The 16118-nt window shown below is 44.6% G+C and overlaps 1 protein-coding gene across 2 annotated transcripts in view; it reads right to left on the minus strand.

Moving 5' to 3' along the window:
- Positions 1 to 546: 546 nt before the first annotated feature.
- Positions 547 to 16118, minus strand: part of PMP22 (peripheral myelin protein 22) — a 32140-nt gene continuing 16568 nt past the window's right edge. For both annotated transcript variants that reach the window (XM_063111309.1, XM_063111308.1), the window contains exons 4-5: positions 9689 to 9829; positions 547 to 1811 (exon numbers count right to left, since the gene is read on the minus strand). In XM_063111309.1, the coding sequence (XP_062967379.1) occupies positions 1648 to 1811; positions 9689 to 9829 (305 nt within the window). In that variant the 3' untranslated portion in view covers positions 547 to 1647. The remainder of the gene's footprint in view (positions 1812 to 9688; positions 9830 to 16118) is intronic.

A 16118-nucleotide genomic window follows, 5' to 3' on the forward strand; every position in this document is an offset into this window, starting at 1 on the left:
TGAGACACAGCCCAGAAACCTGGAGTCAGATGACATGGTCGGCCCTTTCCCTCCTCGAGACGGTGTTAGGAGTTTTCAGATAAAACTAATGTTGTATCTGAACATCTGGCCCCAAGCCACCATCATTCAGACCTTTCACCATGTCATACCTCAAGGTTAAAGATCCATACCACTCATTCCCTGTGTGTCAAGGCAGCTCATGACGTGCCTCCGTGCTTCCCACACTGGTCACCAGGGAACAGAGCATGAGAAAGAGGGTTGAGCTAAATGAACGCTCATGCCCTTTGCAATCCACTTACAGCTTCCGTTTCAGCTACAATTCCCAGCTCTCTCCAAATAGCAGGCATTTGCACAGACGTCTGAAGGCATCATGTGCTCCCCGAAGCCCGTAAAAAAGCTAATTTGGTCCCTTAGCACCATCCTGCAACCCAGATCACCAGCTCAACCTTGCTTTCCACTGTAGCTCTTCAACCCACCCTGACATGCACCTTGTACCCACATCCACATCCCCACAAAAACCCAAGAGAGATCAGTGAGTTACTCTGATGTTTATTTTAATGCATCTTAGTCCACACAGTTGGTATAAAATCAGAAAAAGCAAAGCAAAAAAAAAAAAAAGGTCTGGAGTCTTAGCATCAGAAGGGCACCGTATATACATCTACAGTTGGTGGCCAATACGAGTCATTGCCAGACAGTCCTTGGAGGCACAGAACAGTCTAAATCCAGCCATGCCCTGGGCACTTGCAGTCCCACGGGGTCTAGACGCTTGTTCTGATGCTCCGACCGTAAGAAAAATGTGGGAGCAATGAAGGCTTTACGATTTACTCATTCTAGTAATAATAGCAGCCTAGCTAGGTACAAACGCAGTTATAACCATTTACATTACACAGAATTATTCAGGTCTCCGTTCTACTTTATGTCGTAAAATTGTTAATTGAGTTTCCAGTGAGTCATTTAGATGATTAGTGATAATAAGGAATGGTAAATCCATAGCACCATTTCACAGATTTGTTGTCACCGATTTCTGATTTAGACGCGTGACTGAGACACTCCACCTGCAAGGGCAAGTATTCCAAAGCCACAACCGTGTTTTTGCCAAGGGCTCCAGTTTGGGCGTCTGTCCGTGCACGCGTAAGGCTTCGCACAGAGGTTTAGGCAGTGGCTGTTTCTGTTGAATGCACCGGGTCACCCACAGTAAAAGGGCTTTGGGCCATTCGGGGTTTATAGCCACACTTTGGTTTTCTAAATGAGGTGGAGTGGGAGGGAGGTATCTCCTTTCAGATGAAAGGGAAGGGGCGAGATGGAGTTATTCTGTTTCTGGGCAAAACAAATAAACAAAACAAAAATACTGATTATACTGTTAGGATGTAAAGTTCCTTAGCTACTTCTTTAAGGTTCAACACGAGGCTGATGGTCAACATAAAAAGCAAACAATACTATGTACATATATGTAAAAAGTGTTATAAATAGGTTTTATAAACCGTAGATATTATATACATCTTCAATCAACACCAACCCCCCCTCCGACTGCTCTCTGTTTGGTTTGGTTTGAGTTTGGGTTTTCTGGCTAGCTCTTTTTTTGTTTTCTGGTTTCCTTCCTCCCTTCCCTGGGGACGCTCAGAGCCTCAGACAGACTGTCTGGGCGCCTCATTCGCGTTTCCGCAAGATCACATAGACGACACCGCTGAGAAGGGCCAGGGGGAAGGCCACCCAGGCCAGGATGTAGGCGAAGCCGTAGGAGTAGTCCAAGTTGAGATGCCATTCCGTGTGCCTCACCGTGTAGATGGCCGCAGCACTCATCACACACAGACCTGGGGGAAGAGAGGGACAAGCCGGTGAGGATGAGGGGGGACTCCGCGTGGGGCACTCCCCCTACCCCCAGTGCTGATGATGCTATGCAGGAGGGGTGTTTCTTACTACAGAAGGAATCTGCTTCCAGGTCCAGAATTGAGAGGAGGCAGCTGGAAAATATGGAACAAAAACTGGCTTGCTCTGCACTTCCAATATCTTGGCCATCTGGGCCATACTCTTTGAGGGTCCTCATCACATTTTCTGCCCCATTTCTCTTTCTTAAACTGTCACCAATTCCCAGCCCACATGAGGGAGCCAGTGAGTGTCCAGGTTACAAGATAAACCTGCCTATCTCTTGCCAAGGGTGGCTGAGCATGGAAGCTTCCAGAAACCTGGAAACCACTCTACAAATGGGTGGTGGCATGGACTGAAACCAATGGAAATGAAATGACATTGTGCAATTATCAGTCATGCCGTGGGCAAAGTATGAGGCTCCATGCACACCACAGGGGCCTGCAGGCCCCTGAGCAGGGCTGCCACATGAGAGAAAAAGCACACAGTGCCTCTGAGCACCACTGAGTGACAAGGAACGCTCAGAGAGGCAAAGGCAGGCGAGGAGGAAACGCAAAGGAGACAGTATGAGTGGAAGCAAGACAGCACGTGGAGGACACTGTCAAGGGCAAGCTCCATTTCACTTGGTCCTCCAAGGCTGGGCGTGAAGCCCAAGGGGATAAAAGGAATCAGACACACAGGTAGGTCAGGCCGCCAATGCAGCCCTTTGGTGCAGGAAGAAGACAGGCCTCTACCTCAGATCCTGTGGGGCAGCCAAGCTCAAGCCCGATGGCCCAGGCCCACATGATGGTCAGCACACGCAGGGGCCCAGTGATGTCAGCACCCCAGCCCGGAGCTGCACAAAGCCTGGTCTGTCTCCTCCTGAAAACAGGGCTTTGAGAAGCTCTGAGTGACTCTATTATAAATCCAGCATGCCATGTGGGATTCATGTGGTTGCAAAGCTCCCAGTGCCCCGGACCACCTACATCTAACCTCACTGCTATTTGGGCTGCTATTTTACCGGACACTACAACTTTGTTCGAACAAAATGGGGAAGTAGGAATGTGTCACATTAACCACCCTGATAAGATTGTCCTTGGGCAACTCAGAGGAGAAAACTCCCACTCAACTGGCCCCTGTTGAGAAAGCCACACAATAGTCTTGGAGCTATAGCAGGATGGGATCCAGGGCCTACTACCTACAGAAAGTTCGGGAGACGGCAAAGACGTTCGTGTTGGATGGGAAACTATAGCTGGTCAATGGGTGATGGAGGAAAGCAGCAGGTCTCATCTACTGGGGACACACTTTATTCACCTTGAGGTTTGGGATCCTCAATTATCTTGCCCTGTCGGTCCATGGCTCACCTCTCTAAAGTGTTCATCCTCATCTTTAAGAAATACAGCAGTTGCTCTTGAGCTATGTCTGACCTACCTAGTGAAGGCAGGCTGCAAAAGGGCGGCGTGCCACAGATGAGAGCAAGGTGTGAGCAGAGTGCTGAAGGGCAGGGCTTCCAAGTGGGGTGTCTAACCAGCAGTGGCGTGGAAAATGCCTTGGTAGCCAAGTAGACCAGCTATGCCCTGATTTCACTGGCAAAGAGCAAACTGAAGTTCTGTCCTTGACAAGAGGAACAGACAGAGGCAGGACACACAGGTGTGGTGACTAACTGGACAGCTCCATTTGTACAACCTCCATCCTAGCAGAATCTCAGAAATGAGTGACTGACTCTACGCTTGACTGTGATAAGCACTGAAGCTTAGACACCTACAAAGCCAAAGAGAGCATATGCACTTTGTAGGTATTGTTGTTGGGACAGTGGTGTGTTAGGGAATATATTATCACAAGGCCATCTGTATAGGTGTCTATAAAGCAATAGCTGCATCCTGAAATATACAGAAGAATAACTCTTTGGCTGGGCACCCTCTGTCTGTAACCCAGGGCATTTAATGTCATACAGTACTCATGCCCAAAAGGCAAACATTCCTGCCAATAAGTGGACTGTGACTTACTTTCTCAGCAACCTGTAGATGCAAATGCATCATCAAGGTCCCCACGGTGAAGGTTAGGGAGGCCCTGACGCACAGCAGGCATTGTGCCTTGCCCAAAATGAGCAGCCTGCACTTCAGCAGTGACCAGGGCCCTGGGAGGGGCCTGGGTGTGGGAGCATAGGTCAGCTGTAAGTGGAAGGACACTGACCCTGTCCAGACAACAGAAAGTGCTGGGCATGCAAGTCACAAGAGTTTCTTCCTGTCTCAGGATGGCCGGGTCTGCAAGAACTCCCTGGAAGTTGTCCCTAAAGCCTTCCTGAAGACACAATCACAAGCCCCTTTGATAGCGATAATCTCAGGTGAGCGACTAGAGCCAGAACCTTTGGAAAGGAGCAACCAAGGGGCCAAAGGCAAAGGAAGCAAGTGAGGGAATTCTCAATACTTATCACATCCTTTCCCTTTGGTTCAGTGAACATGTAATGAGTGCCTACAGTATACAGATGCTGAGAACATCAAGATAAATGAGACGTGGCTACAGCTTCAACGGGTGACTGTCTAGAAACAGACATATCCGTAGATGTCTTCAACAGAGTATGATTTAAGAGAGAGAGCGAAATGCACCAGATGCCCTGTGGACGCGGATGTCCAAACTGGGGGACTGGAGAAGGCTTACAGGGAGACGGCGTTTGAGTGGGGTCGATAGGATGTGTAAGGAGCAGGCAGGGGAAAGAGAGTTGGGAAGGGAATTGCACGTAGGAGGAAGAACAGGAGTGAGGCGCTGGGTGGAAAGCAGGAGCAGATCATGATAACCAAGCCTCACATGATAGGCAGGAAGGAGAGGTCGTTAACTGGCACGTTTAGGAAGTTGTGACGGCAAGCCTCGGAGGGGCCTGAGGCAGAGGAGAAACGAGACTGGATGCATGTTTTGGAAAGAACACTCGGCAGCAGTGCAGAAAATGGGTTTAGGAGCAGAACAAGGCAGGGGGCCAGAAGGTGCATGAGGAGGCTCCTGCATGGCTGCAACGGTGTTAGAGAGTAAAGACAAAAGAAACGGGCAGCATTCCTATGAGGAGGCTACACAGCGCAGCTCACGGTAGTGGGCTGGGTCTGGGGCGAGGGAGACAGGAGAGTCTAACGTGACTGCCTGCTGTGCTGACATAGGCATCTGGGATCACAGCGATGTCCTGGAAGCCGAGAGAATCAAGTTTCAATGAGTGAGAAGTCAACAGTATTGAAAGGAGGGCAGTGATCCAGCAAATTAAAGACTTAAAAGCATACCTTGGTGACCCTTGCAAAAGATGTTCATTTGAGAGGTGGGGGAGGAAGCCAGAGACAAGCTGGCTGGAAAGGGAGCGGGTCCCTTTGGAAGGCGTGGCCGTGGTGTTGGTTTGATGAGTGAGAGCCTTGTCTCACTGCCACCTCATCCTCAGCAACAAGGTAGAGCAGGAGGAGCTGCAGGGCCTGCTCCACTGAAAGCGTTGGGCTCTATGTCTGACCTGCACAGAGCCTTCTCTGTGCTTCTGGCCCAGTTTCTGTTTTCTGCATCCAAGTGACCACTAACACCTAGAAAGCCACCCTAAGCAACACTAGACTCTGATCTGGGCATGGCCAGTGAAGCATCTGGAATGATTCACTCCTAACGGGGTTTCTAAATGTGGTATCTTAAGTAAGCTGTCCTCGACTCACTCCGAACAGGGGGGCACTGTGTTTTTATTATCCCCCCACCCATTATTTTATTCCAAATGCCTATGTCTATACCAATCTCTCTAAAACAAAGGAAAACAAACAGAAAAAGTGAAACTCACTCAGGAGTCTCTAATATCCTTCTGTTCTTCTCAAACACAGTAACTACACATTTAACCTGAGTTTGATTCTGCCAAGAGAACACAGTTATCTCATCATCCAGCAAATAGTTATTCAGGGCCTTCTATGTGTCCTGCATGGAGCTAGTTGCTAGGTGTGAGTAGCAAAGTAATCAAAACATGCAAATCTTTTCTTCCAGGTCTGTGTCTACATGAATTTCTTGATGTTTTCCTATCTAGCATAACCCAACAGAGCTAAGCCAAGGATAACTGCTTTCTAGGAATAGATGGCTATAGGTTCTGAAAATGACTCCAAAATCAAGACACAGGATCAGGGCCTTTTTCTCCAAGATGGTGGTTTAGAAGAATCTACAGTTCATGAACGGGATTAGCTGTCTGTGGGGAAACATCCTAGAAGATCTTACAGTAGGACTGGGGGCAGTGTAATGGCTGCTCAGCAGTTCCCAGCCCTGCGTGCACATCAGAGCCACCTAGGCAGCGGCTCCACCCTAGCGCTATTAGATGCAACTCTCCAGAGATGAGATTGAGCACTGGCATTTTTGAAAATGCACCCCAGATGATTCTGATGTCCACCAAAGGTTGAAAATCGCTGAACTAGAGGAAGATGCCTTTTAATAGCCCTGCAGGAAGCAGCCAACTTCCTTAAGTAGATGATGAAGGAAAGATAGTTCTCAACCGTGAGACTTGTGGCTTATGATGAACTGGAGAAGGGATGACGTGGCACACCGGGGAGACCTCTAGCCACACACAGGCTGCACTCCACAACAGGGCAGAGACAACTCCTAGCTCTACAGTCAGCCAAGAGCCCTACACGCCTTTCACCTGTCTCTCCTGCAAGCTCATGCATGTCTTTCATAAAGACCACATCTGGGCCCTCCAAAGGGAAGCCATGCAGAGGCAACCCAGCCTGTAACAGACCCTGGGAGGCAGGAGAAATTCTGGTGGTTTCCATTTTAAATGCTTCCGTGCTTTAAGAGGCACCTGTCCTGCAAGGAATCTAGCTGCTGTGGCAGGCACACTATTAGACTTTACATCCCATGATCGTGGGGCTCCTTTCTTCCTCTCTCTCTCGCTCTCTCTCTTTCTGTCTGTTTGCTAGTTGTTTTAGCTTTTCTGACTTCTTTTTTGATGGGAAGGTGTCACTTTCCAGGTTCCATTGGTTGTCGCCCAGGTTGGTGGAGTTCTGATCTCTGACAACCACACCCTAATCCTCTCTCTAGTTTTCAGCTTCTTAATAGGCCATGAGCTAGGAAACGACATGACAGAGTTGACTTAGAATTGTCACACACTGAAGGAGTCAGGACATCCCTAAATTGAGTTTCTAACTCTTAGTTCTTTCTCAGCTTTCACAGAAAGACCCTACAGCAATTTCAAATGCAACATCCTAGCGATCTGAAATTCCTGGGAGACCAACTTTCAGGTCATCTCGACTGGAGTTAACAACTAAAACCAGAACATTCTTAGGACTTTTATGAGCGTACTTCAAAAAGTTTGTGGACAAATAGAATTAAAAAATAATACCTGGATACCCATACCAGCCAGGCACGCAAAAAAAAAAGATAATATGACTCTTTCCATGAACATTTTAAGTACTGTTGTAAGTTACAACTATTTTAACTCAACATTTCTGACTCAAGATAACTTCCTATTACTAAACTGACAAACTGATAACTGAAAATTAAGCCTCGTGAGAGATAAGCAGCTAGATTTGAAGGGGATAGAGGAGGAATGAACATGTGCTTTTAAATTTAGAGGTATTTATAGCAGAGTTCTGAAACGCTGTAATGCGTTCAGAGGAGAATCAAAGCAGAGAAGCAAGAATGCGTTAGTAACAGACTTTGGAAGACCAGAAAATCTCAATACCTAAGAGCATATGGCTGAACTGAAATATTTACCACACAGGGCAGCCACATGTGTGACTGAATGGTTCTGATCTCTGGATTTTGAGTTTTGACCTAAAATGCTGTTGCTAAAAAGACATTGCTACAGAATTTAAAGCTGAAGAATCTCAGTGGGAAAAATGAACAGCAGGAGCTGCCTGCACCGAGCAGCCTCTGCAGCAGTACCCGAGCGCTTCTCAGTCCAGTACTTTCAGTTTGACTAGGTCTGAGATGCAGGCTCCTATTCACCAAGGACAGAAACTTTGATGATAAACAGTGCAAATTTGCATTTACCTTCCACTGTAAATCAGTGCCAATAAGAAATAATATAAAAAGCAGAGTTTCTGCCCAGGATTTTGTGTTCCCTAGAATTTTGGGTGAATTCTGTGTCTCTAAATATCAGGAAAGGTGCCCAACTACATTCAGTCTCCATGGTCTCTGCTGTGAGCTAGGTGACCCTGGGCATTCATTCACCCTCTCCTGGGTTCAGTTTATTCAGCAGTAAAATAACAAGCTTGTACAGATTAAATATAAATATTTTATGAAACTTCTGGTTCCTAAGACCATATTAATTTATCTCGAGGATATATCCACTGATACAGTAGATATGCTCACCGTTTGATGTGATATCAAACTATACCCAGTGAGTGAGAAAAGAAACCTCAGAATACATTACAGTTTTCTTTATTACATTCAGAAAAGGAGTGAATGATAATAATTCTTCCCTTTAATGAACCTGGAAATGATATCTCATTGCATAATTAGTCACTTAACAAAGCTGGCAGCAATCTAGAAGCCTGGCTTGGTGTACTAAAACCCATGTGCATAGCCAAGCACTGTTTGGTTTTAAAATCCCAAATCCATGAATGCTGAAATGCTCTATGTAACTGTTCAGTGAGAAGTGGCTCTTCAGTTTACTTCCTTTTTCTGGGACAGAGTAACTCTCTGGCTTCTAGAAAGGGTCATCTACATTTAATCTCAGGCTGCATCTTCCCAACCACCCTGTACAAGCCATTGTATCTGCCTATCCATCCATCAAAGACATGTGGGGTGTTTTCAACCCTTCAGTGACTGCTCCTGAGCACAGGGTCATGACACAGCACTAAGGGAATTCTGACAACCAATCAAAACAAGAAATGCTATGTCCATTGCCTACTCAGAGGGCCAGAATGGAGAACATCTCACAGAACCCACGCGTACCCTGGTACATGTGGAGTTTGTGATTTATGAACTTGGACTGTAGGATCCAGTGCTATATCTGCCTCTTACTTCTCTCCAGTGCCCTGCAGACTCGGTCCACTGGCAGTCAACAGACAGAAGGGTAAGAGTCAATGAAGCAAGTCGCTGGCCAGAATCTAGAGACAAAGTCAAAGGACATCACTCTCTGTGATAGAAGCTTCTAGGACTCTGCACACTGTGCATATGAATAATCTATCTAATGAGGGAACTTGAGGACAGTGTAGGGAGGAGATGAAGGAGACCGCTCATGTATTTTCTGTCCCATGTTTGGAAATGATGGCATGTTACACAGGGGTGCTAAAATGAAGACATCAGAGGATGACAACAGTAAGTCAAAGCGCAGTGGAATCCAGGAACTGGAGTAAAGCAGGGTAAGCACTTGTCTGTGTGACTTCATCACTACCTACAGGCAGAAGACACACCTGAGGACAGCCTTGCCAGCTCTTGCACGTCAGCACCTCCTCCTACACTGAAGCTGTGAAGGTTTCCTGGGGCCTAACATCTTCTACAGGAAACAGCCCTCCAGACTGGCCTTTGCTGTACAATATCCTCAGTATTTACCTCTGATTATGTGTCCAGATTATAGCTTCATTCCTGGTGCTAAGACTGGCTTTGGGGAGTTGGAAGGGAACCTTTGTTCCAGAGCCTCTAAGTCCTCTTTCTTGTGCACTGTATCCCGTGGAAAAGTGGAGAGTTCCCAAGTTCTAACATTCATGCATACACACACACACACACACACACATACACACACACACACACACACACACACACACAAGCATCCCTGTACTTTATGAAAATCATCCAAGGGGCAGATGCACAAACATCAGTCATTCCAGGGCCACATCCTTCTACTATACCCATCATTCTGCAGCCTTGGACAGGCCCAGCTTCCACGTGGACTTTACCAGCCACAACTTACCAGCAAGGATTTGGAAGATTCCAGTGATGTAAAACCGGCCTCCCTTGGTGAGAGTGAAGAGCTGGCAGAAGAACAGGAACAGGGACAGAACGCTGAAGATGACGGACAGGATCATGGTGGCCTGGACAGACTGCAGCCATTCTGGAGGGAGAGACAATTGGTTAGGAAAGCTGGCCATGGCCCGGGAAGGCTCTGCCAGGAGGTGCCTGGGGCCTGATGGGCCCTGACTCTTGAAAGCCCCAGTCCCCACAGGGAGCAGAAGCCCCCTTTCCTTAGCAGACAACTCACTTTTGCACTCTAAAAAGGCATTTTTTATTTCATCATTTCTTTTCGAGGAAAAAAAATAATATACATATATTACATGTTTAACTGTGGACATTTTAGGAAAGAGATATAAGAAAATACCTACAGTCCCACCACTAGGAGTCAAACTCAAGTTAAAATATACTTAATTTCCTTCCAGTGCTTGTGCCGAATGTGTTACTTACACACACGTGTTAAAGAGGGCCTGAGCCCCGCCCACTGCCTTCCTTGCTTCTGGGGTCTCTGAAGGGTTTACTGGAACTCCTGTATTCCTAGAACAGCAGTTTAAAACCACTGTTCAAAAGAGGATCCGCCAGATGACCCCCAGATGATCAGGGATGCTGATCCGCCAAGGAGATGTAGAGATCGTGAGGATGGCTGTTGGAGCCAAAGCTAATTTTGTAAGAAATTGGAAGAAATGCTGATGGAGAAGAGTATGCTTTACGTAGGCAGGAAAGCCATTTGCTGGGCCAAATGTCTTTCTTGTCAGTCTTGATCACGGCCCTTAGCTCAAGCACAGAGCAGTCTGTGCTCAGTCAAATCACCAGATGGGATCATGGATTGCTTTCCTCATCTTTGCTGAACCCCTGACTTTCAATCAAACCTCCAGGCTTCCAGCTGAAGTTCAGGCAAGGAAGAGAGAACCCGCCCTGGCCCCTCCAGTTCACCATCTGCTGCAAAGTAACATCATTTAGGAAGAAAAGAAAAAGAGGAAAGAACCCGGATTCAGCATGACACAGGCAGCCCATGGGGTCCACTAGATGAACTACATTGGTTCTTGCCCCAGGAGGTCTGCTCTCCATGAAGATGAGCAGCTAGAAGAGGAGCTACCAGGCTTTATCCTCTCAGCTCAGGAACGGCTGATGTGCATGGTTTACAAAAGCACACATCAGTGCTTAACACAGTACTCAGTGCTATGCAATCTGAATGGTGTAGAATTAATAACTGAATAAGATAAACCTGTTTTGAGTTGCAGGTAGCTCGTGGCACAATTTTAAGGGTGCTGATTAGGTTAACTGTTACTGAAGTTTTATGTAAGATCCTTCCAGACACAGACTGTGTGCACTTCAGAGTTGGAAGAAACCTGAGAGATCAACTAATCCAGCTCCTTTGCAAGAGATTTCCGGAGACATTCTGATGAGCACAAGAGACACAGCCAAATCCTGGAGGCACTTGATTCTAGTCTGGAACTTTCCCCGATAACATAGATATGCTTCTTTTATTTTTTAAATTTCTTTGTCAATTAAGGTAAAGAAATGACATCTAATGGGTTGTGAGCTATCCTGATTTCATTTTTATATAACCTTAATTAAATCTGTCTGTCTTTACCCAGCACAGTGGTTCTTCTGAAGGAGCATTCTGCAATAAAGATAATGTTGCCAATCATATTATTTTAAAAATAAGTCAATTATCTAGCACTCTGATAGATTCAGCTGGAAACAAAGAAATCTAAGATCCAAATCTAGAACTAAAACAAACAATGATTCATGTTGGCTGGGAAATGTCCTTCAGTGTCACTCTCATGAGAGTGTGGCTGATGGAGATGACGTCCTGACTCTCCTCCAATTCTGACACCTTTACCTTTGTCGTTACCTCCACTGTCATCATCAGCAGGAAGTACTACCAGACCTCATATATAGAGAAAACTTGAAATCTTTATATGTCAAATCTACAGGAATAGAAGTCCCCTAGATTTACTAACGTAACTAAACCTTTCTTGAAACTTCTTTTACCAGTAGTTTGAACTTTAGTCCCAACCCCATTACGACTGAGTTGTTTTGCCATCACTTGTTTCTCAAATCAGATCAGAATTAGGGGATGAAGAAAGTTTTTCATTCAATGAGCATTTGTTGCACCTGCTGTTTTGAACCAAGCCCTCTCGTTGGCTCTGGGGACACAAAGATGAAGAAGGCAGTTTTCAACCATAAGCACAATAAATGAAACCCATACATTAAGATAGTAAGTCAAAATATATCATCAATCACAATGTACGTAAAATGGGTTCAAGTCACTCATATGATGTGAAATTTAATCTTGGATTAAATCATTCTAGCTATACAAGATATAAGAGGATAAACCTAAAACAAACAACAGTCAAAAACAAAAAGATGTTTAAAAGACTCCCCAGACAGATATTAGCAAAAAGAAAGCAGGTAAAGACAAAAAAGAATTTAAATAGAAAGGATGAAAGTGGCCAAAGAAGGATGTTTCCCAGAGGAAAGATCCAGTTTACTTGATCTATGACTGAAGAAGCAACAGTCATAAACCTTTATGCACATAATAACATGGCCTGGAAAAATAAAGCAAAAAATAATTAAAAATAAGAAGAAATTAATAAAGCCACAATCATAATGGAAGACTTAGGTTTCCTCCCTCAGAATAGATATATCAGGTGGACCAAAAATATGAAAGGATATAGATTATATATATAGCAGGATTAACAAATTTAATTTAATAAATATATAGAAAATGTGTGTCCAAAGGACAAAGACTACAAATTATTTTCAAACACACATGGGACTGTCTTACAAAATGTCTATGTATTAGGCAACAAAGAAAATCTCAATAATCTCAGAGAACACAGAAATGATGTTGACCTAATATACAACTAAAGGCAAACAGAAATTAGAAATTAAAAACGAACTAGCCAAAATAAATTTGAAAATTCAAAAACAGTATTCCAGATAATCCCTTGGATAAAAAAATCAAGATGAGAAGTAAAAATTCCTTCAACAAGGAAAGATATTAAGAGTACCACATGTCAAACCTGTAAGTTGTGGCTTCAACAGTTCTCAGAGGAAAATATACCCTTATATGACTACGGAAATGCTGAAGACTAATGAACTGAACTGTCAGCTCAGGAAGCTAGGGAAAAAAAGAATAAAATAAATCCAAAATTAATTGACAACATGGAGAAAAGCAGAGATTAACGAAATAGAAAAAATATGACAAAATACATTTAATAAAAATATCTGGTTCTCTGTAGGGGGGAACATCAAAAGGGTAGACAGATTTCATTAAGTGTATAAAAGTGGCAAAGAAACAGAAACACACTGTGCTGGATAGAAACACCCAAAGTTGTAAAGATGCCAATTTTATCTAAAATAATCTAAAAATCCAATGCTATCCCAATCAATAACCCAAATGGGACTTGACAAAATGATTCAAAAATTCATCTAGAAGGCAGAGAGTAAAAATAGCCAAGAAAAATTATGAACCGAGTGCAACAATGGCAATAAAAAACAAACAAGGAAAAACAGAAAAACAAACAAAACCACTGATTTCACCTACCAGATATCAAACATATAGATATACAAAGCTTATATTTATATTATAAAGATTTAGCAATTCAAACAATGTGGTATTATGAAAGAAAAATAAAAGACTAGGACAGAATTAAGACTTTGATAGTATACATATACATTTAGTACACAATAAACACATCATATAAATCAACAAGGAAAGAATACGACACATAAGAGGTGGTGTTGGCGATCCATTCAGTAAAAAGTAAAATTAGATCCCTAGCTCACATCTTCCCAAAATTCCAGATGGATCAGAAAGCTAACTGTAAAATTTAAAAGCCCCATAGACATTTGATTCACAAAACAGAAATACAAATATGCCAATAAACATATTAAAAGGTACTCAACCTCACTAGTAACCAGGGAAATGCAAATAAAATCCATGAGGAATGTGATATCAATTTTCATCCACCAAACTGGCAAAATCAAAATGATTGATAATATCAGGAGAGAAAAAGTGTGACAGATAACCACATACACTCTTCCCAGGAATAAAAATAATCTAATAATCCTCTTGTGACCATCAATTTGGAGAATATATTTCAATTTTTAAATGCCTACCACATAATGACTCCACAATTTAATCACTGTACCCTGGGTTAATACTTGAAGATATATTGAAAGAGAAACAATTACAGGGTACATTCCTATAATAGAATATTTTGCAGGATTGAAATTCACAGGAAATGAACAGCCCTTGGAATATCTCTAAGACAATGAAAACAGTAAGGAATACACTCACAACCTGATGCCATCAGGCAAACACACACCGAAAAACTACATACGTTGAATACATACGGCCACATGCATGCACGTGTTCAGTGAAAAGAGCCAAAGACGCATCAGACTGTCACCAGTGGGTACCCCCGGGAGCTAGAGTTGGAAGGGAGAACAGTTCAGTCAAGAAGACCTTTCACTTGATCTTGTCCTTTGATTTATTTACTTGAATAATTAAAACCAATTTAAAGGAATGCAAGGTAAAGAAGACACAGCAGTCCATCAGTTAAAAGTTAGGATCCAGAACTCAAAGAACGGCTGAAACCCTGGGCAGGACCAGGCTTCCACATGCAAAGAGAAAAGGGAATTTCCTTCCCTCGGATGCCATCCATCAGAAGCTGCCTGTAGGCAGCAAGGGGAGACAGGGCAGCCCTGCAGGAAGCAGCCCCCGTTCCAGCCCCGAAATGCTGGCTGAAGATTCTAGAGCCCTCAGAGCCACCGTTCAAAGGGAAGCCCGCGGTGCCCTGAGGAGATCCTGAGCTCATATGGCATTGCTCCCCAGCCCGAATCATTCATCAGAACTGGAACAGATGGATGACCAGGGCAATAACAAACAGCAGATATCACACTCCGGAAATGACAGCAGTTTGATCCCGTATGAGGATGGGCTCCCAGATGAGGGCGTGCTGAGCCCGACTCTACCCAGCAGTCCTGTGCCCCGGTTAGAACAGCCCAGGGGATGGGCTCTGTTGCCTCATTCTGCTGACCTCCTGCTTTACTTCTCAGTTACCTTTTTCTGGCCTTGAATCCCTCTTCTCTAACTGGAGGTACTAACCTGTCCCTCAGGGTGGTTGTAATGCTCAAACGAAAGAGCTGCTATAAAAGCTCTGGTAAGGACAGGACAAATAACCCCATTTAGAAGCCTGCTCTTGAGGGCCAGATAAACAAGCATTTACAACGTGATACAAGGGTGCATTTCTGGGGCATCTCCATCTGGGTCACAACAAGCAGTGTTATAATGGGGACCGCAGTGTACACATAAACCAGATTATTAACGCACCAAGAGGAACTCCAAAGAGTGATACAACTTTGATATCAATTCATATCTGCTGTCCAGCACAAGGTTGCTGTAAAGACTATAGACAGCAAATATTTTAGGCTTATCAGATCATGTGGTCTTTGCAGCAACTACTCAATTCTGCCACCATAGCACAAAATCAGCCACAGCCACAGTCAGTATGTAGATGAGTGAGTGTGGCCTATTCATCCAATGGCCATTTAGCCAATAAAACCTTATTTACAAGATCAGGTGGTAGAGCAGATCTGGCCTGCAGGCTAGTGTTTGCCGACCACTACTGCAGCAAAACAAGTCAGATGTCCAGAAAATTATTATTAGAGTTGAGAGAAATAGGACGCAAAGGAAAAGGCTGTCAATTACAAACCTGTTTTATATATTTCGAACTTGATATGAGGCCAGCATTCCAAGTGGCAAACCTGTGGACTTCTACACAAGTCCTAGTGCAGGATACTCTTTCCCCCACAAATTGCACGTCCACAGTAATTAGCAGAGCCCGTGTCAAGTACCTAGCATTGCTCTCCAGGCCTCACTCGGTGCCTGGCACAAAGTGAATGCCTGGTAAATATTTGTGGAATTCCCAGTGGCAGCATTTTCAGACAATCTCCAACCTTGGTGCTGAGCACCAGAATGAAAAAACATAAAGCTCTTTGCAGACCTGCTGTTTTAATCAGTGGCAGGTACAAGGCTGCTGACAGCTTTCTGACACGGGCCACGGCTGCATGCAGACCCAGCTGCCCTGGCAGATAGTGGGAAGCTTGAGTCGCACAGTGATCAAAGCTCACTTCAAGGTCAGATTCCTGCTGCAGGGGCAGCTGAGCAGTGAAGGAAATACTTCTGCCCCCTCAGCTGTATTCTTAGCCCAGGGCCTACAACCTAGTGAGTTAAGGGATCGGAAAGAAAGATGCACTTTTAAATGCAACAGTTTGTCTGCATTCTTCATTACCAGCATGAAGCCAGCCGGCCCCTCTCTACCCCCACCCCACCTTGAGGCCCAGTCTGGGCAATTCATAAAAGCTTTCTGACAGGG

This window comes from Cynocephalus volans, chromosome 10 (assembly GCF_027409185.1).
Source record: "Cynocephalus volans isolate mCynVol1 chromosome 10, mCynVol1.pri, whole genome shotgun sequence".
Classification (NCBI taxonomy): Eukaryota; Metazoa; Chordata; class Mammalia; order Dermoptera; family Cynocephalidae; genus Cynocephalus; species Cynocephalus volans.